This window comes from Musca domestica, unplaced genomic scaffold (assembly GCF_030504385.1).
Source record: "Musca domestica strain aabys unplaced genomic scaffold, Musca_domestica.polishedcontigs.V.1.1 5, whole genome shotgun sequence".
Taxonomy (NCBI): Eukaryota; Metazoa; Arthropoda; class Insecta; order Diptera; family Muscidae; genus Musca; species Musca domestica.
Window position 1 is genome coordinate 13,328,544 of NW_026712346.1, and position 21,217 is coordinate 13,349,760.

The 21,217-nt window shown below is 34.7% G+C and overlaps 1 protein-coding gene across 9 annotated transcripts in view; it reads left to right on the top strand.

The window, feature by feature from the left end:
- LOC101892793 (probable serine/threonine-protein kinase kinX) overlaps positions 1 to 16,252 on the top strand; it is a 64,981-nt gene extending 48,729 nt beyond the window's left edge. For all 9 annotated transcript variants that reach the window (XM_059128030.1, XM_059128031.1, XM_059128032.1 and 6 more), the window contains one exon: positions 13,136 to 16,252. In XM_059128030.1, coding sequence (XP_058984013.1) covers positions 13,136 to 15,142 — 2,007 coding nt within the window. In that variant the 3' untranslated portion in view covers positions 15,143 to 16,252. The remainder of the gene's footprint in view (positions 1 to 13,135) is intronic.
- Positions 16,253 to 21,217: the final 4,965 nt, after the last annotated feature.

The window sequence follows — 21,217 nt, forward strand, 5'->3', positions numbered from 1 at the left end:
TGAGTTCAACAGTCGTTTCTGCTGTTTCATTATTTTCTTAGGCAAACACCAGAGTTGTTATTCTGTAATTGGAAGTATTTGTACAACGATAAAATTTAGTGCGGCGATAAGATATCGCATGGCATTTCTAAACTTAAGATGATAAAACGAACGCCGAAAGGTTCTCTCCGGCCGGTAGCCTATTTGGCAAAAAAAATAGTACAATGAATTTAATTAATCTAAAGAAAATGTAATTATTTCTACGTTATTACCCTCTTAGATCCATCGACAGCGTATCGGAATAAATCATTTCTATGATAAAGGAACACTCCGATTCGAACTTCTGTTAGATATAGCCGATTAATTAAATTATCGTTTGTCTACTCTTACCATGGTAAAATTAAGAAGGTAAAGACATTCAATCATATGTTTACAATTTTTTTCCAATTTTTTTCATTTGACAACATCTCATTGTCAAGCTGTTCATTTATAAATCCCATGGTATAATCATTGCAGGTAACAGCAAGTCCCAGCTGATTTTACTCTATAGTGATGCTGGTGTCAAACTCGATATGACGTTTTGTTATTTAATTCCATTTTTTGATAGTTATACCCTTTTTTGATATAAAATTTCACTGCAGGACAATGTGAACATATTTTTTGCCTAACAATATGAAAAATCGCCGTTGTACTTAACAAAACGCCAAAGGCGATGGTTCGGAAACATTTTTTGCGGTTAAGGAACAGCGACACCACGCAAAATATAGAATACTTTATGTATGTATGCTGTTGCTGTTTGGTTTCAACTTGAAAGGGATGTTGCCTTTTCCGCGATTTTCTAGCGATTGCTTGAAGTGTTGAGATATTAACAGCTAACAAATATACATTCAGGGGAATCAGGTGAACGCATTAAAATTAAATATTTTAGGAAGTATTCTTCTGCATTTTCAATTTAATAATCCAAATTCCAAAAATAAAATAATTTATTGAAAATTAATTATTTTGTTTATATTTTTGAACACATAACTCTGACACTTGCATTACTTACAAATTTGCAAATTTGTAGAACAACACTTGCTGTTACCTGTATTATTTTACCATGTATAAATCCATTTTACATGTACAAATCAGAGATGGAAACCTTCTTTCTATGAAGTGAAATTGTCAAGGTAAATTACAGAAAATATAAAGATTGGAATTACATTAAGGCATTCGTATTGTTTGGGTACTTCTGGAACTGAAATGCTTCGCTGCTTTCTTTTAAAATTTCCGTGAAAAATCAATTTATTTTTTAATTATTATTTATTTATTTTTTGTTCTATTATCAACAATGTCGCCGCTGTAAGCCGTCAAACGTCAAATTAAATAAAGCGAGTCAATAGAGACATTGACATAGAGTGGCTTTATTTAATTGTCATAAGTCGCCGGCCGGCTTTTTTTGTAAAAGAGCAAAGAACTTTAGGATGGCACTATGGGGGCGATGACATGTTTTTGGGTCAACAAATCATATTTCGAAATTAGTCGATTAAAAAAAAATTAATGGAAATACGTTCATAACACTCCAAAACAAAAAATTACAATCTGGCAACAACTCACGGTCCTATGCCGAGTTGTTGAAGATTCCATATCATGGTAGAAGAATAAAGGTAGTCGCATCGACACAGCTGCTGGGACAATGAACTCTCAAACCGATTTTGGAATTGAAAATGTTGTATGAAAAATTATTAAAATTTGTAAAAATTGTTGAAAAATTTATATTATTACAACCTCTGATCTGCGTCGTATCAAAACACATTAAAAAATCCACTTTTTTTTCATAAAACATTTTAACAATTTCGACATATCAATATTACCAAGCCTTGATGCATCTACCTATATTCTTCTACCATATTCCATATTTTCTTTTCGCCACTTCCTGACATATAAACTTAATCAAACCTTACATTGTTATTGGTGCCAAAACACTGTTTGCATTATATTAAGAATAAAAAGAGTAAAACACGTGAAAAAGAATGTAGACTAAGATTATTATTGTAAACAAGTAAAAAAACATTAAGTTCGGCCAGGCCAAACTTTTAATACCCTCCACCTTAGGGTAAAGGAAACGCTAGAAGAAATGTGGCAATAACCATTAAAATGCCGAATATCGTTAGGTACCGTTATATGGGGGCTATACCAAATCGTGCACCTACACATGCAATGTTTCGCCAAAGGAGCTGGAACCCATTATGACCCACAATTGCCAATTTTTAGACAAATCAGTGAAAAAATGTGGCAAAAACAATAAAAATACCGAATATCGGGAGGTACAGTTATATGGGGGCCATACCAAAACGAGGACCTATAATTACAATGACTCGCCACACGAACTGGGACCCATTATGATCTACAACTACCAATTTTCAGAGAAGTTCTTGAAAAAATGTGTCAAAAATCATCAAAATACCGAATATTGGGAGGTACCGTTATATGGGGACTGTATAAAAACGTGGACCTACACATACAATGTTTCGCCCCACGAACTAGGACCCATTAAGACCTACAAATGCCAATTTTTAGACAAATCAGTGAAAAAATGTGGCAAAAACAATAAAAATACCGAATATTGGGAGGTACCGTTATATGGGGGTCATACCAAAACGAGGACCTATAATTACAATGACTCGCCACACGAACTGGGACCCATTATGATCTACAACTACCAATTTTCAGAGAAGTTCTTGAAAAAATGTGTCAAAAATCATCAAAATACCGAGTATTGGGAGGTACCGTTATATGGGGACTATATCAAAACGTGGACCTATACATACAATGTTTCGCCACACGAACTAGGACCCATTATAACCCACAAATATCAATTTTTAGACAAATCCGTGAAAAAAATGTGGCAAAAATCATCAAAATACCCAATATCGGGAGGTACCTTTATATGGGGGCTATACCAAAACGTGGACCTATACATGCAATGTTTTGCCACACGCACAGGGATCCGTTATGGCCTACAAATACCAATTTTTAGACAACTCCGAGAAAAAATGTGGCATAAATTATCAAAATACCGAATATCGGGAGGTACCGTTACATAGGGACTATACCAGAACCTGGACCGATATATCTCATTTTCAATACCAACCATCCTAGACACAATACAAATTGCTCTGCTAAATATTGGCGCTCCACGTCAAATAATGTGGACTGTATCGTGATTTCAACAGACAGACGGACAGACAGACAGACGGACATCATTAAATCGACTTAGAATTTTATGCTGATTATGAATACAAATACTTTATGGGGTCTACGACGAATATTTAAGGATGTTACAAACGGAATGACAAAGTTAATATACCCTCCTTTCCAAGGTGGAGGGTATAATAAAAAATATTGTTAAACGTTGCAACACTCTTCTTGAATGAATGTGTCGTGTTTATATAGTTTTTGTTTTTCATTTGGAGTAGAACTTTCGGTTTAGGGCGGTATTTGGGAAGCAATATACATGTGGGGAAAGGTAATAATGCGTTCTATCATATTTAAGAAAAAAGTTTGCACCACTTTGCACTTTTCAAAAAACCCTCAAAAATTCATAATTCTTTAAACCATGGTAAAATTAAGAAGGTAAAGCCATTTCAAAAAAGCATTCCCATCTTTGCATTTTCTGTAATTTAGCTTGTCAAATTTCACTGCACGGAAACAAGTTCCCACCTCTGATTTTGTATGTACAATGGGTTTATAAATATATACTTTGACAATGAGATGTTGTCAAATGAATAATTTTAAAAAAAAATTGTAAACATATGATTGCATGACTTTACCTTCTTAACTCTTCCATGCTTTAAACATTTTGCTGGAAAATCAACGATAAATCCCACAAATGTAATAAACTAGATTTGAGCAATGTGTGAATTAAGCATTATCGACAAATATTTTACGACCATAAACAAGCATTTATGCACTAACAAATCTAAAGCGGCTAAGAAACAAAGAACCGAAAATCATTATTTAAAAGGTAATAAAATGGTATTTTTGCTTAAGGCAGAGTCTTCAAGTTACTAGCATCATCTGATCCGTCTTTATCAACTACATATTTAACGGGTATTGAAAAGGCAAAAGTCAGGCTGAGCCGAAAATATATTTCCCGACATCTGTGTGTATACTTAGTAGAGCTTCTGGTAAAAAATAATTGCTCATATTAGTTGTGTTCCAGTACTTTTTTAGTAGTAAAACTAGCAGAAGAGAGAACAGTTCGAAATGTCATTCTCATTTAGGTTTGCTCAAAAAATAAGGGAACGGAAAATTAGCAGAAATGCGATAAAATGTCAAAATTCAAAATTCCCAAAGTAAACAGCCTAAATCGGACTGGTGAAACCTTACTGAAAAGAGCGCCAACATTTAAAAAATGAGTATTGAAGACGATAAGTTAAAATTAATAATTTATAATAATAATTAATAATCTGATTCCTCATTCAGCCAGTCCTCTTCACTGCTGGAATCATCCAAAAGTGAATACATCAGTTGCTCCATATTTTCTCTTTTTGTTTTTTGCACGACAAATATTAGTTTTTCCTTTAGTTTTCAAGTTGATCATTTTCTTTATTGAAATGTATCAATACATTTTTCAACCTTGTTAGCCCTGCCAATTAAATGTCAAATTTACAATATGCACATTTCTGCTCGGCCAAATTCATGTAGCTAAAACAAGCAGAAAAGGGCACCACTCAGCGCCATTTTTTCTCGAGAGAGCTGCAAGTTTTGCTAGTTTTTGGAGTACGGGAACGCGTTGTAGCAGAATTAGTGCTAATTAGTACTAATTTGCAGGTTCTGGAACACAACTATTGTGTATTTGTTTGAAGTAAATAATACCAACAATGAACTTTATTGAATGCGCAATATGGCTTGCAATTGGTTGTAGTAACTCTCATACCAAATGACATTGCTTGGAAAGGTTCATTATGACTTTGAGAAGACTTATACATAAAATCGCATGAAACATATATGAGAGCTATATCTATAAAGAAATTGATTTCGTCCAAATATACCAGACTTTAATCTTGATGAAATTTTATTGTATGTTACAAGATAGAACCCACTTAGAAAACAAATAAAAAAGCAGTAGTTTCGCCCAGGCCGAACTTTGAATACTCTCCACCATTTGGAAAGAATTAGAAAATTTTCAAAAAATAAAATCCATTAAAAATTTTGTTAAAATATTTAAAATATCTAACATCGGAAGGTGCCGATATATGGGGGGGATATACCATATTCTGGACTTATATAGACAATTACCTTTCAGGGGTTAAAGTGCTCACAAAGAACTTCTTGTGTGGATTTTCAGACAATACCATAGGAAAATCTGGCTAAAATCATCAAAATACCGAATATCGGTGGTACCGTTATATGGGGGATATATGATATCGTTAACCTATAAAGAGAATTTTCTTTCAGGGGGTAAAGTGCTCACAAAGAACCTCTTGTATACAATTTCAGACAATTCCGTTGAAAAATGTGGGTAAAATCATCAAAATACCGACTATCGGGGAGTACCGATATATGGGGGCTATACGATATCGTGGACCGATATAGCCCATCTTCGAACTTGACCTGCATGCAGACAAAAGATCGTCTTAGAATTTTACGCTGATCAAGAATATATATACTTTGTTGGGTCTGACATGAGTATTTCGAGGAGTTACCCTCCATACTATGTATGGTGGAGGGTATAAAAATAACTCGGTTGGTGTATCATTTACCCAAAAATTGAGGGGAATATATTTGGGAGCTATGTATAAATCTGAACCGATTTCGACCAAATTTGTCTCTGATACCTCGTACAGAATGTCATTGTTATGGAATACATATTACGTCTCTGAGGGGCTTACATCTCAAGTCGATAAAACTTATGTGTGGGAGCTATATCTATATTCTTGCCGATTCAAAAGAAATTCAGCAGCTGTTGTTCTCATTATAACCAGCACTTAAAACGAACTTTGGAAAGCCTACCTCTTCCCTGTGATTTTTTTGCATCAAAAACATGACATCGGCCCCATAGTGCTATGGACCGATATTGAAACAAGTCAACGTTGGTTAGTTTAGGATAGAGGATTTCCAGTTACCATTTAGTTGTAACTACCTCACTCCAAGACTTTCGGACCATTGTGATCATTCTGCATGAAGGAATAAAGAAAAGGAAGAGTTAGTGGTTGGATAGAGGGTGATAGATCTTTGTAGATATAAGTAGAAATAATGGAGAAAAAGCATTTGAAAAGAGTTGTGTTTTAATACTGGTGCCAGAGCCAGTAAAGTCTTTTAGAGTAATTACAGATGATTATAGGGATTCGTGTCTGAATGGACACTGAGATCATGAGTCGAATGTTCCTCCATAGATGGTAGAGTTTCCCTTGATAGAGAAGGACAGTGACATAAAAGGTGTTCGATCGTTTCATTCTCTTCCTCATCCTCACACAGCCAGCAGTATTCGACATTAGAGTTATCCCATTTCGACGTCCTTAATCGGATGTTGCAAATATCAGCTAGCTGCTGATATCAGCTAATTTGATATCTTGCACCGTGATCCGTTGAAGAGTAATTCTAATGGTCTGTTGAAAAAACAAGGGGGAGGTTTTAACATATCGGCGACTTCAAGACCTGTTGACTGCGTTCCCATCCTTGCCAATTAATTGACCAGGGCCTCAATTCTTGTTCTATGAAAATGTGAAATGGAAACTTTTATAAAGGAAATATATGAACAATTTTATAAAAGAAAATATTTTTAATTTCATATTTTCATAGAACAAGAATCCAGCCCCAGGTACCCAGCAAAGCCGGATAGTAGTGCGTACATCTCATTTTTTCTACACTGCTGCATCAGAATTGATAGTTTTTAAAGCCGCTTGACCGGTTTAGTTATTCAGTTATTTCATTCTTCATTGTTTTATGATCGCCGGCTTCCGTGTCTTCTTCCATCTTCGATCCGTCTATAAATACCGGCAGACTCCTATACGATGCTACGATGATTTATGTCACAACAAAATCATCTTATGTTTTGATCGGTTTAACAAGTTGTTATTTTCATTTTTTTTTTTCATTGAAATATTGAGCTTTGGCACACACAGCAGATTTCTTTCATAATTAGTACTGGAAGTCGTCTGTTTTTTGTCATATATTCCTTTGAGTGAGCTCACTATCCTGCTAGACGTTACTAGACGTTACTGAATAAATAAGAAGATTTTTTGTTTTTGGCAAAAGTCATCGACTGCCTCTGCTCAGGATTACAAAGACATAGGCTCGTTCTTATATATTTCCTTTATAGTCCACTTCTGTTATCCCTTACTTTAAGAAAAGTGGAGGATAAAGTTTATCGGGTTTTCATTATTACATCTTTCCGTTAAATAAATAAATTTTTTACAGAGGTATGCCAAGCTGGTACTTCACAATGGCATCTTCATTTTACTTTAAAAATAACAAACAAAACGCAAATGTAATTAATTTCATGAAGTAAATCTATAATTCAGTTCTACAACATAAAATAAACGATTTACGTTGTCCCTTTTTATACCCTCCAACTTGAAAAGGAGGGTATATTAAATAAGTTGATTTAACGATGTCCGTCTGTCTGTTGAAATCACGATACAGCCCATATTATTTGACGTAGAACCTCAAAATGTGGCAAAACAATTTGTATTGTGTCCAGGATGGTTGGCAGTTATTTTAATAGAAAGATGTAATAATGAAAACCCGATAATGTGAACTTCAAAAACTGAACTATATAGAAGATATATAAGAACGGACCTATGTCTTTGATGATTACTCTGCAAGAGGTTTCTAAATGTTGACAGTTTACTTTATTCTTCCTTCGTACAAAAGAGAAAAAATCATCTTGCTAAACTTACTAAATACCCAGTCAGCATTTTTTTAAATTTTTAATCATATTCGAGTCTTTTTTGATCTGGTCGCGCGATTAAAATGCTGGAATATGAGCGCATTTTCTGATCATAATAGATAGTAAAAAATTTAATAAGAAAGTGAAAAACAAATTAAAAAATGAAATAAAAAAATGAAAAATCAAAAAATAAAAAATCAGGAACTGCAATCGGGCCGTTTATTTTTGCAACGTGGTCTCTAGCGTGAACAAAATGTTTTTTTGTAGGATTGTGATCATATCCTTGTCGTTCCTTGAGCATTTGAGATGACAAATATCTAAAATAAAATATGTACAAGTCTATCCATTTTACTAATTCTTTATATACGTGTTAAAAAGACGAACTTACTTTTGATTACTCTAACTAAATAACACTTTTCTGCACTCAGATTTACCCTGTCCCCTTCCAGCTGTATTGACAGGCTAATTTATCTGAAAAAACCTTTCGGTTTTTGCAATAAAATCTTTCTGGAAATAGATTATCAAAACATTATACATGTATTAAAAGTTTATAAAGTAGTGAATTAATCAATCAAATACCCAATTTTTTATACTTACAATTCAAGCTCTGTCTCATTTCTGCACCAACTCACGTTTCTGGGCATTTCTTTCATTTGTCTCATATTCAGTTTTACTTCTTTTTCAGAAAATTAAATTTTCTGCCTCTTATGCCATCGTTTTTATTTTAACCTTTTCTATTTTTGTAATTTAATTTGCTGACATTTTCTTTATAAAAATTAATAAATAAAAAAAGAGATAAGCGTGCACTTTTTTCATATTTTTTCACTCTTCAATATTATACACTTTTGCTGTTGACGCCTCCACGCACTTTTTATAAATAAACAATAATTCAACTTTTCGATAGTCAGTCCAGAAACAAAATGACCCTTGCATAACAAAACAAACAGCATTTATGCACTCATCTGTGCAAAATATAATCAAAAAATACATAATTTTGATCACTTTTCAAACAGCTGCAAGATCATTTTAAGACTAATCATTTTTCAATCTCTATATGATCACAATACGATAATAAATAACGGAAAAATAGTCACATTTTGCACATCTCAATGATTGATTTGCGATTCCCCTACATTTTGTTCTTGTATATTAAATTGATCTCTTTTCATTCATTAGAGAGAGTTATTTTTGAGTCGCTTTTCGATCATACAAGTCAGTTAATCATTTTTTGGTCATCAAAAGGAATCGAAGAAGACTCACCAAAATGATTTTTTCAAAAACAATCTTCCAAATGCTAGCTGGGTAAATATGATGATGCCTAAACTTGGCATCATGGGATGGCAGAATTCAAGCGCGGCTTTGTCATCCCTTTAGGATATTACACCAAATATGCCAAGACATGATGCCAATCTGCTTATCACATCAATCTCACATCATCACTTTTAATCTAACTGAAACATTTGAGATACATACTTAATGTCTGCACACTAGGCAATTATAATTGCCGCACTTGACCGTTTTTAGCTACGAGAGGCTGTTGATAATTGCAGGGGCTCTCTTATTTTCTCATCACTCTCATCCACGTGCACTTTTTTCATATTTTTTCACTCTTCAATATTATACACTTTTGCTGTTGACGCCTCCACGCACTTTTTATAAATAAACAATAATTCAACTTTTCGATAGTCAGTCCAGAAACAAAATGACCCTTGCATAACAAAACAAGCAGCATTTATGCACTCATCTGTGCAAAATATAATCAAAAAATACATAATTTTGATCACTTTTCAAACAGCTGCATGATCATTTTAAGACTAATCATTTTTCAATCTCTACATGATCACAATACGATAATAAATAACGGAAAAATAGTCACATTTTGCACATCTCAATGATTGATTTGCGATTCCCCTACATTTTGTTCTTGTATATTAAATTGATCTCTTTTCATTCATTAGAGAGAGTTATTTTCGAGTCGCTTTTCGATCATACAAGTCAGTTAATCATTTTTTGGTCATCAAAAGGAATCGAAGAAGACTCACCAAAATGATTTTTTCAAAAACAATCTTCCAAATGCTAGCTGGGTAAATATGATGATGCCTAAACTTGGCATCATGGGATGGCAGAATTCAAGCGCGGCTTTGTCATCCCTTTAGGATATTACACCAAATATGCCAAGACATGATGCCAATCTGCTTATCACATCAATCTCACATCATCACTTTTAATCTAACTGAAACATTTGAGATACATACTTAATGTCTGCACACTAGGCAATTATAATTGCCGCACTTGACCGTTTTTAGCTACGAGAGGCTGTTGATAATTGCAGGGGCTCTCTTATTTTCTCATCACTCTCATCCACGTGCACTTTTTTCATATTTTTTCACTCTTCAATATTATACACTTTTGCTGTTGACGCCTCCACGAACTTTTTATAAATAAACAATAATTCAACTTTTCGATAGTCAGTCCAGAAACAAAATGACCCTTGCATAACAAAACAAGCAGCATTTATGCACTCATCTGTGCAAAATATAATCAAAAAATACATAATTTTGATCACTTTTCAAACAGCTGCAAGATCATTTTAAGACTAATCATTTTTCAATCTCTATATGATCACAATACGATAATAAATAACGGAAAAATAGTCACATTTTGCACATCTCAATGATTGATTTGCGATTCCCCTACATTTTGTTCTTGTATATTAAATTGATCTCTTTTCATTCATTAGAGAGAGTTATTTTTGAGTCGCTTTTCGATCATACAAGTCAGTTAATCATTTTTTGGTCATCAAAAGGAATCGAAGAAGACTCACCAAAATGATTTTTTCAAAAACAATCTTCCAAATGCTAGCTGGGTAAATATGATGATGCCTAAACTTGGCATCATGGGATGGCAGAATTCAAGCGCGGCTTTGTCATCCCTTTAGGATATTACACCAAATATGCCAAGACATGATGCCAATCTGCTTATCACATCAATCTCACATCATCACTTTTAATCTAACTGAAACATTTGAGATACATACTTAATGTCTGCACACTAGGCAATTATAATTGCCGCACTTGACCGTTTTTAGCTACGAGAGGCTGTTGATAATTGCAGGGGCTCTCTTATTTTCTCATCACTCTCATCCACGTGCACTTTTTTCATATTTTTTCACTCTTCAATATTATACACTTTTGCTGTTGACGCCTCCACGCACTTTTTATAAATAAACAATAATTCAACTTTTCGATAGTCAGTCCAGAAACAAAATGACCCTTGCATAACAAAACAAGCAGCATTTATGCACTCATCTGTGCAAAATATAATCAAAAAATACATAATTTTGATCACTTTTCAAACAGCTGCATGATCATTTTAAGACTAATCATTTTTCAATCTCTACATGATCACAATACGATAATAAATAACGGAAAAATAGTCACATTTTGCACATCTCAATGATTGATTTGCGATTCCCCTACATTTTGTTCTTGTATATTAAATTGATCTCTTTTCATTCATTAGAGAGAGTTATTTTCGAGTCGCTTTTCGATCATACAAGTCAGTTAATCATTTTTTGGTCATCAAAAGGAATCGAAGAAGACTCACCAAAATGATTTTTTCAAAAACAATCTTCCAAATGCTAGCTGGGTAAATATGATGATGCCTAAACTTGGCATCATGGGATGGCAGAATTCAAGCGCGGCTTTGTCATCCCTTTAGGATATTACACCAAATATGCCAAGACATGATGCCAATCTGCTTATCACATCAATCTCACATCATCACTTTTAATCTAACTGAAACATTTGAGATACATACTTAATGTCTGCACACTAGGCAATTATAATTGCCGCACTTGACCGTTTTTAGCTACGAGAGGCTGTTGATAATTGCAGGGGCTCTCTTATTTTCTCATCACTCTCATCCACGTGCACTTTTTTCATATTTTTTCACTCTTCAATATTATACACTTTTGCTGTTGACGCCTCCACGAACTTTTTATAAATAAACAATAATTCAACTTTTCGATAGTCAGTCCAGAAACAAAATGACCCTTGCATAACAAAACAAGCAGCATTTATGCACTCATCTGTGCAAAATATAATCAAAAAATACATAATTTTGATCACTTTTCAAACAGCTGCAAGATCATTTTAAGACTAATCATTTTTCAATCTCTATATGATCACAATACGATAATAAATAACGGAAAAATAGTCACATTTTGCACATCTCAATGATTGATTTGCGATTCCCCTACATTTTGTTCTTGTATATTAAATTGATCTCTTTTCATTCATTAGAGAGAGTTATTTTTGAGTCGCTTTTCGATCATACAAGTCAGTTAATCATTTTTTGGTCATCAAAAGGAATCGAAGAAGACTCACCAAAATGATTTTTTCAAAAACAATCTTCCAAATGCTAGCTGGGTAAATATGATGATGCCTAAACTTGGCATCATGGGATGGCAGAATTCAAGCGCGGCTTTGTCATCCCTTTAGGATATTACACCAAATATGCCAAGACATGATGCCAATCTGCTTATCACATCAATCTCACATCATCACTTTTAATCTAACTGAAACATTTGAGATACATACTTAATGTCTGCACACTAGGCAATTATAATTGCCGCACTTGACCGTTTTTAGCTACGAGAGGCTGTTGATAATTGCAGGGGCTCTCTTATTTTCTCATCACTCTCATCCACAAAATGACAATTGTGCAGAATGAAAGTTAAGCTTAGTATGAAATAATATTTTTGTATTCTCATTGAATCATAATTCGCCTAATGAAAAGTTGTTGATATTGGTCTACGTTTTAACAATAGGCCCTTATAGCGGTGCTTGCCTATTTTATATATTTCGATTTGCATCTATACCACATTATTATGCCATAAGTCCCCACTACTGACAATAGTTTTTTTTTTTTTTCTCGAAATTTGTTGTGGTAGCAGTGTTAACATGCTCCGTTGTTTGTATTCTAATTAATCCGGCTCTTTCTCAATGTCCAGGTTTAGGAATTCAACAACCTTTATGGGCTGTAGCCAGAAATGTGTAGACAGCTTAGAATCTTGGATAGGGTCATCATTATTTTCCTTGAAAAATAATGGTTTGTAGTTGATGCTGCTTTTACCGCGCATAGATGAACACATGGGCCTGAGAGTGCCATACATTAGTCTAGGGAAATTTAATGGAACTGTCCTTAGCCCAAATTATTCATTACATAACCAATGCAAATATTAATTTTCACATATTCCATTTTATTTTTATTTTACAGTCAGAAAAGTCTTCAATGGCCCCAGCTATCGTAATTAAATCTAGTCAGGATGATTTGCCAAATGATGAGTTGTGTATCAGAGAGGATACGGATATTGCCAATCTCACGGCTGAAATTGAAAGTTTTGTAAAAAATAAAAATAACGACGACATTGGTCCAGTCGTCAAAAAGGAAACTAAAATAAGGGAGACGTCATCAGATGGCAACGCATCGAGAGCAGATACAGAGAAAACCGTTATAAAAACAACAACTGTAATAAGCACAACAACGACGAATCCAAAGCCCGAGCCCGTCGACAATACCAAAAATGTCAGTACTTCTAAAGATGGAACAACAGAAGATGGAATTAAACACCCCACCCCAAACAAAGATAACAATATTACGACGACAACAACATCAACAGCAAATGACCAGAAATCCGTGCAACAAATAAGCAATACAACAATAACAATTTCAACTCAGAAAAATAATGATACCAAGCTGGTGCTACAAGATGAGACAAAGGCCACAGCACAGGCAACGCCCATTGCTGAAATCCATGCCGACAAAGCGACATCTGTTGCCGAGACGCAAGCGATGGCACCAAAAGCCGTTGGGGAGACAGAAACAAAATCCGTTGAGCAAAACGTCACAACAACGCATACAGGCAATACAACCTCTAAGCCAGTTAATGGTCATGTAGTCTCAGCAGTCGAAACGGAGAAGAAGGTAATCATGAGTAACGGAGCCATACCAAAGAAACCCAAAAATTCCGAGGATCAAATCACATCAACCCAGGTCGAAAGTGTCCAACTAAAGATTGAGGAACCTCAGGAACAAGTCCATAAACCTTTACCAGCTCAGCGTTCTGCCAAAAACGAAACGGAGGTGGGTCATGTTGAGTGCATTCACGTGCATGTGGAAAGTCCAAGGGCAACACCTCGGGAGCATCATCCCAGCAAGGTGACCAGTTTCAAAAACGAGCACGAAGTTATAACCACAAAAACGCCCTTCGTACTCACCAGTCCACCGAGACAGAGGAAAGCCCCAGAAAATACCGAACTGACGAAAGAGACTACAAAGCTGGTGCAGAGTCCGAAAGCGACAGTCACGAATGATTTGCAAATACAAGAAGAGCCGCGCAAACCCAGTCCAGAGATTAGAGAAAAGCCTGCACTTTCACCAAAGCCCATGGTCGAGCGAGTTGGACAAAGTCACAGTTTTGCCGAGATACACAAACCCATGAGAAATGTTCATGCCAGACGACCCTCTCGTGACGAAATTGTGCCACCACCACCCTCAGTACCCTCGCAGCAAAGTTTGCCAAAGGAAACCGTTGTCGACTCGTCAACTTCTCAAGTGGTTGGAGAGCAAAAACAAACTCCCGAAGCGGCTGTACAAGTCGTAGAAGCTCAAACCAAAGATCGACAAAGTGAACTGCCAACATTCGCTTCATCGTCGACCCGAATCACAAACTCAGCCGAAGACGGCACAGGCAACGATAGTGCACAATTTGACGCCCTATATCGTCCACGAACACAAATGGAATGGAAGCGTTCAACCTTGGCCCCTCTGGAAACCAACATACCGCCTGAGAAGAGAAAATCTGTCAAAGACATAATCGAATCCATTAATCGCAGTCAGCGTCTTTTGCATGCGGCGGCCAACAAAGACTTCACCATTGTTAGTGGTCCCCAGACTGCTTCCACCAATGTCGACAGCAGCAACGAAAATCTTCGAATAATTGACGAAAGCCAAAGGGAAATCCGAAGGATGGTAAATCAAATGGAACATCGGGACAGAAGCAACGGTACGTCGACGTTCAATGGCTCGAACCCGTCATCAGTGTCACCACCGCCCAGCTACAGTGAATGCATCGCCTCTCAAAAGCTGGACAATGGTGAAATATTCCAAAAATGTACAGTCAAAAAAGAAGTCTACGACTATAGAGAATCCTCGCCGATTTCATCGAATTTGGATTGGAATCCGGTGCCAAAGCCGAAACGCACCAAGCCACAAAACGAATAGAAACCGACTTCGAAGACATTGTGGAACAATTTCAGGATCATGATCTGGATGAGGGGTGGGCAGGGTTGGTAAAATTCCAAATTAGGCTAAGGATGTTAGATCACTGAAGCACAACCCTAAATGTGCTTGTAGTTCTCAGAACTAAGTTGGTTAGAAATTTGTCAGATACATGATGTTGCTTGCAACACCTTCAACAACTCCCAGATTGGCCATTGTACTGCGTTTTCGATCGATCCCAAGTATATATATTTGCTAACTTACGCAGCAATGATCCTGTTATACATATGCGAGTCTAACGACTATAAACGTAGTCCCTAACCCTTAGGATATATACATAAATATTTATTTACCAAATATGCAAATATGTATGTGTGCAAATCTGCATTTGAAAATGCGAGGTATTATCCTAGACTAAATAAAGTGTTGACTCTATTTCACTTTTCCAAATTTCCATTTTTTGTTTGTAAATCATCAATTTCCAGTTTGTTATTGTTACTACTTTTATCAATTGAAATATATTAGTAACCTGAGTATTTTCACTACAATTCATATAAACAACATAAGCGACATCTGTCCAATCGAATTTGTATTTCTTTTCTCTATGTTCTTTGTTTAGTCTATGATATTGTTAATTTACAATCTGCATACTCGTATGTTATTGACGAGTAATACGAGTACATGCATATATATTTGCGGATTATCGTAGCCATTAATTTATCGGGGTCTAAATGCAATAACCTTTATCCTTAATTTATAATTGTATTGTAAATGACTTTGTTATCGCTGTGGCCGAGAGAATTAGTTTGGAACCGCAATCTTCTCTCACCCTGCGAGCGCTTATATATGTATACAACGATTCGTATTTTGTTTTTTTTTTTTTTTAATTATTTCAAGTCAATTTCAAATCTTGTGTACTTCATCTGTTGCCTTTGGACTTGCATGGCGACAACCTGTATTTCATAACAACGAATATCTAAATATGTTTGTATCCGAATTCGTAACGTACGATTGTGTTTTCATATACCTATGTATGTATGATTGTATGATAATCTATTTTTGTTAATGAATAAAACACAAAAAAGAAAAAAAAAACAAAATAATGAACAAATAGTTAACGATTGTTTTAATGACTTTCGTTTGTTTACATAAGACATTTTGGTACACAGGGGGATTGCCATATAATTCGATTCGATAGTAAAATATTTCGAGTGCGAATTTTTACTACCAACTAACTCGAATTCGCAAACACATATAGTCATATTCTACTTCCGGATTTGAAGTCATATTCTACTTCCGGATTCGATATGTCCCATTATCAGTACCAACCATCCTAGGCACAATACAAAATATTGTGCTCAATTTCCTTACGTCAAATAATGTGGGCTGTATCGTAATATCACCAAACCAACAGATATATTTAAATTGACTTAAAATTTTATGGGCTCTACAACGAACATTAATAGGAGTTACCAACGGAATGAAAAATTAAATATACCCTCCTTTCCATGTGGAGGAGCCAATTTCAGACAATAATCAATTTTATGATTGAACATCCACATAACTTGCAAAAGAACCGGTGTCCGGCAAAAATTTGTTCATACACCGCTCTTAAACAAATCGTAATAAATTTACTGCAAATAAAAAGCTTGTGAAAGAAGAGCAACCAAACACATTTTTTGAAGCGCGTGAAACCTAAATATTTCGTGTTCTTTCTGTTTTATTTTTGATTGCTGCCAATTCTGAATAGTACACTTGAAAATACTGCCAAAATAAATCAAACGAACGAATTTGGAAATTTAAAAACATAAAATCCTTAAAAAGTTCTGTTAAATTTTAAAAATACCGAATATTGTCGTTATATTGGGGTCTATACGACGTGGACCTACATAGGCATTGTTTGTCATTAGCTATTACCATATTCAAATTCGAAACTTGAAATAAACGGTGAATAATGTAGCTAAAATCATCAAAATATCGTATATAGGGAGGTACCATTTTATCGGAGCTGTGTGAAGACATGAACCAGCATAGACAATTTTCTGTCACAGGCTGTAGCATCCATTACCAACGTCAGATACGATATCTCAAACAATTTCGGTGGGTATTGTACCTAAACTCGTCAAAATACCGAATATATGGAGGTACTGATATATGGGGCCTATACGAAGACCTGGACCTGCATAGACATTTTTCTGTCACAGACTGTAGTTCCCATTATGAACTCTAAATACGTAATTTGAAATAATTCCGGTGAATAATGGCGCTAAAATCATCAAAATACCGAATTTTGGGAGGTACCGTTATATGGGGGCTATACATAGACGTGGACCTGGACAGTTGCATCCATTGCGAATCTCAAATACCAAATTTGAAACAAATCCGGTGAATAACGTCGCTAATATCATCAAAAAAACCGAATATCGGGAGGTACCGTTATATGGGGGCTGTACGAAGACGTGGACCTACATGGCCCATTTAACCTGCCTACTGGAAAAATAAACACGTGTGCAAAATTTTAGCCTTCTATCTCAATTCGTTCGAAAGATAGCGTGATTACAACAGACAGACAGACGGACATGGCTTAATCGACTTAGAATTTTACGCTGATCAAGAATATATATACTTTGTTGGGTCTGACATGAGTATTTCGAGGAGTTACAAACGGAATGACAAAGGAATAGAGGGTATAAAAACAAATAAAAAAGTTATTGAAGTTCGATAAAAATGCTGAAAAAATTAAGCATTTCATTGCTTATTAGGTAAACATTTATTAATGTTGTTTTTTTAAGGAAAATACTACAAAAATGTTCAACAAGAAAATAATGCTCAGTTCTTGATAAATAGAGGATAATCTGACGGGCCCAATGTGTGTCAGTCGTGTGATGCTTTACTATATTTTAGTTATTTGGGTAAATACCAAATATCAGAGGATTTTCAGAAAATTAACAATTGGTTTTGAATCTACTAATTGGTTGCTCAATGCAACATTGAACCGTATTTACACTACTTATAGAGTAAAGCCAATCCGTCGGAAAATCTCAAGGTAATTTTAATACCATCTTAAGAATTTTATTTTTTTTTTGTTACCATTACTTAGCAATGAAATTCTATTTATTAATGGATAGAGAATTTGTTTGTACATTTTAACCCTATTTAAAACATGATCTATATGATATTTAAAAGTTAGTTTTTTATCGAGCCAAATGCCAAGATATTTTACATTGTCTAACCATGTTATATTGTTGTTTCCTAAAACAAGGTTAATGTTGGGTACGAAACAAGATTTCCTTCTTTTTGTTAAAAATGTTGACTGTGTTTTGGTATAGTTTAATTTAATTCTCCATTTTAAGTAATAGTCACATAATATATCAATTGAATGTTGCACATTGCTTAATATGTCATGACTAAGTAGACCGGTATAAAAGATTCTAATATCGTCGGCATATAAAGCAAATTTACATGGACTTAGAGACGGCATATCTGAACAGTATAAATTGTATAAAATTGGTCACAAAACGGATCCCTGCGATACTCCAGCATGAATAGGTATTAAGTCTGAAAAAGAATTGTTAACTGAAACACAAAAATATCGGCCACTTAGGAATTGTTCGATATTTTTTATGAGGTAAGATGGAAAATGAAATTTTATAAGTTTATAGACTAAGCCTCGATGCCATACTGTATCGAACGCTTTCTCTATGTCGAATAAAACTAAAGCTGTAGACAGTCCACCATTTAAGCCAATACGAATGTCATTGCATAAACGTTACACTTGATGTATAGTAGAGTGACCGTCTCTGAAACCAAATTGTTCATTGGGGAGAATTTTCTTTTCATGGACAAATGCCGAAATCTTTTTTTAATAATCTTCTCTAATATTTTCCAAGCGTGCTTAGTAGGCTAATAGGTCTATAATTTTCTGTTTTTTTATTACCTTATAGTACCCATAGTTCCTTTTGATGATCTGCATAGAAACACATTCTGAGTCCCTCCGTCTGTTAATGTATTTTTGTAAACAAAGTACAGGTCGCACTTATTGCCCGATCCAGATGAAATTTTGCACATATAATTTGTTTGGCCCAAGGATGAACCCTATTGAAATTGGAAATAATCGTTAAAAAATTTAGATATATCCCATATATATCTTCGTTCCAAATATTATGGACTTTTGCACATACGATCAAATTAGGCCTGAAAATAAGTATGCCAAATCCTTTCAGATATAGCTATAGCTCCCATATTTATTATTCATCCGATTTGTTATTTTTGTCCTCCGCAGCCGTAATTTGCACTCTGTAACACCAATATTTGGGAAGTCGGTTCAGATTAGGATATAGCTCCCATATATATCTTTAGCCGATTTCAAGTTAATTGTGCTCCAAATGGGCAACACAAGCCCGAATTAAAAAGATACAGATGCTTCGACATATTTAGTCTTTTGAACTTTAAATTCTAATCACAGCTTGTATGATTTAATTCTCCCATTAAAACTTTTAATTGTGAGGTGAAGCTCTACTAAATACGCAAAGTAGTGTAGGGTATCATAAAGTCGGCCCCGCCCGACTTTAAGACTTTCTTTACTGGTTTTTATATCCCAAAGTGCAACTAATGGCACATTTAACGTGTCACGACCGTGGCCAAAAAACGCTGAATGGTTGATAGAAAATATATCAATTAGAAGGAATCTGAATTTTGGTAATGCAACTTGTTGCATTGATTTTGAATTAATAATTGATTACAGCGAAAACTGAATGAAAGATCAAAATTTATTTTCAAAATCATGTGCTATATATCTCTAAACGTTTATTCCGCTACAAAAAATGTAGATTTTGTCGAGGCATACCCTGCCATAAGTATTTTGAAAATACCCGAATTTGAATATTTTCTGAACGATTTTTGTATTATTGAAAAGAATACACACACATAAACAGTTAAAATCATATAGTATCATAGTCCTACCATGATACCATAGATAACCATTATTTTTATCATTTTTCAACTAAAATCAATAAATTATATAATGATAGAATATTTAAAAATTTAAAGCATCGGTCGCTAAAAGAGTAAATTGTAAGCATTCTTAAGAATTGTATAAACTTAGCTCCCATTTTGTTTGCCTATAAATGCTGACCATATAGTGTTGATAGTTTAGTTTTAGTTTTTCCCAAACAATAAACAAAGTTGGTAGGAAGAAATTGTAATCTGAGGCCGAAGGTTTTCAACTATTTTCATTTCTGCTCGTAAATAAAGTTGTCAAACTCCATTTTTTCAATTTTCTTTCTTATGTAAATATTTAATATTGTTTTATGCTACACCACTTACAATGATTGCTCTGTTCTAGTACCTGCAAGAATCTCCAATTTTGCATTATGTCTTTGTGCATTTGTTTGTAACAGGCAAAAGGAAACGAGATAGACCCTTAGTTCCTTTTGATGATCTGCATAGAATCACATTCTGAGTTGATTTATGCATGTCAGTCCGTCTGTCCGTCCGTCCGTCCGTCCGTCTGTCCATGTATTCTTGTGAACAAAATGCAGTTCGCATTTATTATCCGATTGAGATGAAATTTTGCAAACAATATTTGTTTGGCCCAAGGACAAACCCTATTGAAATTGGAGATAATCGGTAAAAATTTAGATATAGCTCCCATATATATCTTCGTCCGATTTGCCTTTTATTGTGCACCAAACGTGTAATATCAGCCCGAATATTATGGAATTTTGCACATACAACCAAATTAGGCCTGAAAATAAGTATGCCAATTTTATTTATTTGTTACTTACAGCCGTAATATGCACTCCGTAACAACGATATTCAGGGAAATATATCAAATACAGCTCAGAAATATCTTTGCCAAATTTTATCGAGATCGGTTCAGATTCCCATATATATCTTTATCTGATTTCAAATTAATTATGCACCAAATGGGCAATATAGGTCCGAATTTAAAAGATACAAATGCTTCGGCATATTTAGTCCTTTGAATTTTAAATTTTAATTTTAATCATAGCGTGTATGATTGAATTTTCCCATAAAAAAAAACTTTTAATTGTTAAGTGGAGCTCAACTAAATTA